Raw genomic sequence first — 7802 nt, 5'->3', positions numbered from 1 at the left:
GTGAGGTATAAGAGTATATAGTGTTCTTGATCGTGGACCAACACGTAGGTTCTAAAAGATCTGATTGAGGATTGGAGAATCGACTACATGGATCAATACCAATGTATTGCTTGCTTTGTGTGTCCAACTTAGCATTCGAGGTCTTCGTGTGTCTGAGCCGTGATGGATAGTTTAATTGATGACGTGCATCAATGTACTTTGGAAAGCAATTCTTGAGTTCTGTTGTGTAGCTGGAATGGAGATATAGTTACAGGTTTTGCTGCATAAACTATTGGTTCAATGGTGCACTATAAATCTGCATGGGTAGGTGTGTAAAATGTACAATTGTGATACATGTACTATCTAGATTTTTCTTATATGTTAATTGGACAGATTAAATGTTGATTGGACAAGATTAAAAATAGAAAATCTTATCAAACTGAACCACTGTGGAAATCTAAAAATTTCTAAATAAATAAAAATTTAGAAAAAATTAAAATCTCAAAAAAGTCATTATAATAGTTTTGCTCATTAAAATTAAAATAGATTAATATATTATTAAATGTATAGTCTAAACAATATAAAAAATGTTTTTTATATTTTTTCCGGTCCATTATGTTTCAAATTTTATATAAATTTTCATATGTTTAAATTGTTTAATTAAATACGATTTATTGTTTGCTTAAATTTTTAAAATACTAAATTTATTTATTCATTCAAAAATATTCAAAAATTCAATTTAAATCACAAAAAATCAAAAATCAATAAAATAAAATTTATTTCATCAATTAATTAGAATCCATATTTCATCTATTCATTAAAATAAAATTTATTTCATCTATTAATTAGAATCCATCCATTATGAAATTAGAAAGCAATTCTTAACCACATTTCTAGTTATTTCTATCTACCCTGATAAATCTGGAAACTTGATATGATAATAAATGCAAGTTAAAATAATTCTATACCGTTAAATAAATAAACGTGTAAGACTGTTATTCAAAGTTTAGTGAACTGTTCAAAATCTTGATATGATAAAGTTAACGATGGATCGATTGTTCTATACTGTTCAATTAATGAGCATTGTTCTTCAAGTTTCTAGACATGTTGCATTGCTGGGGGCATTCATGCTCAAAACGCCCTGTCAACCAGGACCTGAGTATCAAGTAATGTCTTCTTAAACAACACCTAGATATCTTCAAAGCTGTTTGCTGGCGTTCTTAACTTACTTTTCTGAAATGATAGAAAACTGATCCATACAATTGAAGAAAGAAGAAACTAATTTCATCAATCTGACATGTCACAATATGAAATAATAGAAAGGTGATCCCTATAAATGTAGAAAGCGGGAAACTCAGTTCATATTAATAATAGAAAACTGATCCCTACAAATGAAGAAAGTGGGAAACTCAGTTCATATTTCGCAAGTGCAATTTAGATGGTAGCAGTCAACACCAGCAATAATAATAATAGTGCAGACACAGGATGTTGTCATAACCTCACATATAAATCATAATACACAACTATCATCTTGCCATTCTCATTTCTAGGCAGCAGCAACCACACTTCAATATACTACGGATATACAAACATAAACTTGAAATTCTTACTCTATCAACTAGCAGATCTTCTATTATCATTACATGATGGTGCACGATTCCTGTTGATCTTCCTTCCACACATACCAAACCTCATCGGGAGCCAAAGGATTATGGTATTGTGGCCACATTATCTCAGATTTGTTTGGACAAGCACAGGATGTGGGGCAGCACTTTTCTAATCTGCATGAACAAGACAAGCCTGGAGAGCAACACTTCGGTGGCTTCCACGCTGGAGGACAATTACTGGGAGTAGGAGTACAGGGACAAGTCGGTGGAGGTCGACAATTACAGGGAGAGTGATACAGGATGGTGGTGGAGGTGGCGGTGGCGGAGGTTGGTGGCTGTGGCGGTGGCGGTGGAGGTGGAGGTGTAGGTGGAGGTGGTGGTGGCGGCGGCGGCGGTGGAGGTGGTGGCGGCGGCGGCCACGGTCCGTAGCAGACCAAGTGGACGCAACAGAATTTTTTTTTCAGCAACTGGATCATGCAAACAGGATCCGCGTCTCCGATCACAATCAACGTGCTCTCATGTATATTGATCGTCACAGATTCGATTCCTGCGATCGAAGTAACATTCAAAAACTCGAATACCAAAAAGAAATTAAATCATAAGAACCCAAATTGTTAATCACCTTCTACTTTCTTAACAGAATGCAAAGAGACCAACATAAATACCAAAAATAAAATGCAAATAATTGTTTACCTTCAATTTTTGTAACAGAGTGCAAGGCGACCTTCTTGCATTTGGAGCACTTCAAGTCCAACCGTATCACAGTTTTCTGCACATCAGGCAGTCAACATGTCAGCATTAACGATCAAACAAATAATCAAAACCTAAATCTCACCCACATAGTTACTTACATAGGCCATCTTCCCAACACTAACTATCTAAGGACACTGTTATTCCTCTGCTGAGATCGATCTGATAAATAATATGAAATGAGGGCTTCCAGAAAAACCGAAGAACACTCTTCAAACAATCGAGTAAGCCGCTCGGTAGGACATTGTAGCGAAGGAGGAAGAGGTGGGTACTGCAAATACTGTATTGGAGCCAAAGGGTCTACATCTTTTTCTTAGTGCACAACACAATGTAAAAAAGGGAAGACCATTCACACACTTGAGGAAGGGTGCTCTCCTGCATATGAAGGCGATCAAATGAAGAACCAAAACTCACACACTTGAGGAAGGGTGCTTTCCTATATATGAAGGCAATCAAAAGAAAAAATAAAATTGGCAAAATAGAAACTGTAAGCATCTGGAAAATGAAAAGATAAGGAGGATAAAATTTTGATGTAAATTTTTGCTTGAACATAAAATTTGAGAAAAAAAATATAGTATTTTAAGAGATTTGATTTTTTTTTACTCTTAGAAAATCTCAAGTTAAAATGGATTTAATTTAATTTTGTTTGTGAAATTTGAGAAAAGTTTGTACTTCAAGATTTGATTTCTCTTGACTCTTAGAAACTCTCAATTAAAATGAATCTAAGTTAATTAATTTTTAGTAATATTTTATTTCACCAATTTCATATAATATTTATGATTCTCATTATTAACATTAAAATATTAATAAATATACACATATATGAATTTTTTAATCTAAATTACTTTTTTCTTTTTCTATATGAATTTGATATAAAATAATAAAATTGTTATATTAACACCCAAATATTTTATTTATATGTAGCATTAAAATATATTATTTTTATTAATATATTTGTGTTTTAGACATTATATGTAAATAAACGTAAAATAAATTATATATCATATCAATAATATTATTTTTATATATCATAGGGCAAATTTATATTAAACCACTAAAAATTTATATATCTCTCACATAAATTAATTTTTTTATTAATTTTAATCACTTCATCTTTTTTAAAAAATTGACGTAAAATTAAAATGAAAATTAATTTATTTTATTTATGATAAACATTATTTTTTTTTATTACTATTATTAATAAAAATATCTTACAATAATAAAAATAAAAAATGTATGCCCTCCAGCTCGCCATTATTGGCTTGCATTAAGCCGCCCACATGCCGGACCGGATATTTTGTCGTCAACTGTGTTTTCCGACAAACTGTCTGGATTCAATAAAACGACAATGGCGGCTGGAGAAGACGTCCGACACAAATACAAAGGAACCGGACCAGAACTTAGTCCTCGCCTACCCACTCAAGGTGGTAATTATCAAACTATTGTTAGTGGTGTACCTTAACGCAATGCGCACTAGTTGTAACTGTGCTTAAATGACTAGGATTAAAATATTTAAAATATTTACCTGCATACCCCCGGAGCCGGTGAAAGGTACGCGGAAGAGATTACAAAGTGACTATGTTGTAAGAGGTATAGTAGAATAGTGTGTTGTATCCGGTTAATTTACATTAACCGTTTCAAGCTCTAATTATATTCCACGACATTTCGAAGTTTCTAATTATACTCCATTAGATTTTGAAGTCTAAATGTTCTATGGATATGATTTTATTGATGGTTTTTTCATTTTTTAGTTATTTTTTAATTAATTTTATTTTAGATTAAAGGAAAAAACATTAAAATAAAAACATTGTGTTACAAGCATCTCCAAATATGTGTAACATGTAATTATCTAATAAATTATGTAATTATCTAATAAATTATTGATTACAAATTTATAGGTTAATTTTTAAAATATTATTAACAATGTCTTATAATATTTGTACATAATTATATTATTTACAACATAGAATAATATACATTGGTAGTCTTTCTTTATAGTGGCATAGAATGATAATTAGTTAGGCAAGTGATAAAGAATATAGACTTGGTTTAGTCCTTAGATTTCATATTATTGTTTTTAGAGAATTACAATCTTGATTAGAAATATCTCCATCAATGAATGAAATAGTATGAATGTCATGATATGTGGTTTCTTTACAATCCTGATTACAAATATCTCCATCAATGAATGAAATAGTATGAATTTTATGATATGTGGTTTCTTTACAATCTTGATTACAAATATCTCTATCAATGAATGTAATAGTATGAATGTTATGATATGATTCGCTATCGGTAGTATGTGTGTATTTATGTTAGACAAGGCATTGATTTGTTTTGTATATTCTCCTTCACTCCATCAAAAGCATCCTCCATGCATTTTTCCTCTTGATTTAATTTTCTTGCTTTGAAGCCTTACTTTCCTACCAAAAAAAACCATAATTTCACCAACTCAAGCCAAATATCCTAAACATAAAACTGAGAATCAAACACTAGCATATTAAGTTGGGATTCCCTGTAAAACTAAATTATCTACACTTGGTTGATTTGTTGTGTATAAATCAATACTCTATTAAAGGATAAGAGAAATTATTAGATAATTTGGAGACCACCCAAAGATAACTATGACCCTATAATCATTCTCCAATACATATACAAGACATGCCCCAATCCTAACTTTTTTTCCTGACATTAAATCCATTCATTTATGTCCTCATAGTCACAAGAATGTAATAGAATGATAATTGGTCGGGTAAGTGACAAATAATATAGACCTGGTTTAGTCCCTAGATTCCATATTATTGTGTTTGGAGAATCAATTCCATTGGTTTCTTTACGACCTCAATTACAAATATCTCCATTGATGAATGCAATAGTATGAATGTTATTATATGATTCACTATAAGTAGTATGTGTGTATTTATGTTGGACAAGGCATTGATTTTTTTTGTATCACATTCACCTTCACTCCATCGAAAACTTCCTCCATGTATTTTTCCTGTTCATTTAATTTTTTTGTTTCAAAGCCTTTTCCCACATGAAACACCATAATTTCACAAACTCAAGCTAAATAGCCTAAACATAAAACTAAGGAGAATTAAACACTAGCACATTAAGCTAGGATTACGTGCAAAACTAAGTTATCTATGATTTGTTGATTTGTTACGTACAAATTAATACTGCATTCAAGGATAAGAGAAATTGTTATATAATTTGGACTCCACCCAAAGATAAATATGAGTCTATAATCATTCTCCAATACATAGAGAACACATGCTCCAACCCTAATTTTTTTTCCTACATAGAATCCATTGATTTATGTCATGATGGTCAAAAGAGCTACTTAGAAATAGTGTAAGTGTTGTAATGAAAAAAATAATAAAATAAATCACAAAATAAATGTACAAAATACTAACAAAACATAAAGAACATAATAATTTTCAATACTAACAAGTTCATAGATTAAAATTTGACATAGATATTTCCAAATGTGATAAATGAAATCATTGGAATACTCTCTTATGAAATAATTCTTAGGACTATGCACATAAATTGCCCTCCTATAAAAGTATATATAAAGCTAGGAATTTACCACAAACTCAATATAGAAGAAAATAATTATTTGATAAAATTGTTTTCCCACTTTCCCTTTCAATCTATTAACAATATTTTCCAAACATTTTTCCCCTTTCATTTTCTCTTTTCATAAATGTTTTAATTCCCCTAAGAAGCACCGTAATTTCATAAAGTCCTAAATTGAGGAAATGAAAACCTAGTATGTTAAGTTAGTAGTGCCTATAACATGAATTATTTTATTGCTTATGATTATAGATGTCTTAATTTATTGAATTCTAAGAGAAACCTTCAGCTATCATGGATTCCTTCCAAAGATAATTAGGTAAAGTTATTTTCCAATAATGTTTGAGGGTGTTGGAGGGTTGATATGTTTACTATAAATGAATCAAGTTTAAAAGAAGGTAGTCCTCATCTATAATGGAAAGCTTTCTAAATATTCTCTTATTATTCTTCAATATATAAATGAGGCTTACCTTAGTTCTAATCCTTTTTTTCCTAGAAGCTAATTGTTTTAATCATGAGAGAAATAAGAGAGACCAACAAGGGGGTTCATATTTCGAATCCTAAGATTGGTAGAATGCACACTTAAGGAGATATTTGATAGAACCATTTTGGATTCATGGATATTTCATTTATATCATTTTCTTCTTTGGTTCTAAGTATGGGATATAGAATGAAGTTATATGATATTCCAAAAGCTACTTTCATTTCATAATTATGGTAAAAAACTATTGTGGAGGGATGCTTGGTAGCAAAAATATTTAGACACTATATCCTTCTTCCAAAAATTATTGCATCGAAATCTTACTTGACCATAACAGTCTAATGGGACTAAATTCATTCAATTCATTAAATAGTATTATTTAATTAATTAATGTAAGCTTTGCTACACTTTATTTGACTTGATTTATAATAAATTAAAACATAGTAACATTTACAGAGTAAATATTCAAGTGACTTATATTCTTTAATTATTTAAGATTTTTTAGTCACCCAAAATTTTAAGCATGGAAATTTATCTTAAAGTTTAGAAACCTCATAATCTTGCTAGTCTCTAATATGAAAGTTATAAAATATTTGGTGATATCTTTGTAAAAACATTCAAATTTATAATGCTTTTATATATACTCTCTATATAATTTTGGTGATATTTAAGGTAAAATAATTTTATATTATAAAACCTCCGTGAACTACATTTAGGAAAAATGGAAATTGGAGATTTTTTTTTTGTAAAAACCATGGAAAATTGTCCCACCAACTAATATTAGCCCCCAAAATTTTCCATTTTTTTAGTTACAACTTCTATTACTGTAAAAATAATAAACTTTATTTCCTCACAACCTCATAGTCCACCTCTTTCATAATTCAATTTTTGACTAAAGAGTCAAATTCAAATTAGGATGAACTTTGAATGAGAGGGTCCAAACGCTAAACACTTATGCTGTGTCATTATTTATTTATAATAAAGTAAAATTCTTATTTAATTTTTAGAAGAAGAAATTAGAGCAAGTTTTGTTTTTCCCTAGTCCAAGGGAAACAAGACCAATAAAAAAACCATAATTGTTTTAGCATCCAAACATAGTTTATGTGATAGTTCAACAAAAAAACAAAATATATTGAGGACCTAAAAACCAAGGTATATCAACTATATAATAAAAATAATCGTTTCTATGATAATTCAAGAACAAAGAAAAAAAAATAATGAGGGCCTAAACACCAAGATATATCAATTATCTAACAAAGAGAAACCCTAGAGAAGAAAAAAAACCAAACTCATAAAGAAACCATTGAATTTTTCTCTCAACCTGTATTAGAAGAAGAAGAATTCTCTTTAAGAAAATCTATAATTAGTTTGAAGCACTCTCAGATAATGATAATGATTGCAACACT

At 30.0% G+C, this 7802-nt stretch overlaps 1 protein-coding gene across 1 annotated transcript; it reads right to left on the bottom strand.

The window, feature by feature from the left end:
- Window positions 1–1338: 1338 nt before the first annotated feature.
- Window positions 1339–2761, bottom strand: LOC149235691 (uncharacterized). The gene is made up of 3 exons (XM_089461437.1): window positions 2438–2761; window positions 2280–2355; window positions 1339–2133 (listed from the first exon to the last, which is right to left on the bottom strand). Exons 1-3 carry the CDS (start codon window positions 2444–2446, stop codon window positions 1619–1621), a joined length of 600 nt encoding a protein of 199 aa, XP_089317563.1. The 5' UTR covers window positions 2447–2761; the 3' UTR covers window positions 1339–1618.
- Window positions 2762–7802: the final 5041 nt, after the last annotated feature.

This window comes from Pinus tabuliformis, chromosome 8, assembly GCF_031772625.1.
Source record: "Pinus tabuliformis cultivar Carrire ecotype Pingquan chromosome 8, CPIR1, whole genome shotgun sequence".
NCBI classification, from domain to species: domain Eukaryota; kingdom Viridiplantae; phylum Streptophyta; class Pinopsida; order Pinales; family Pinaceae; genus Pinus; species Pinus tabuliformis.
This window is presented reverse-complemented; position numbering and strand designations above follow the sequence as displayed.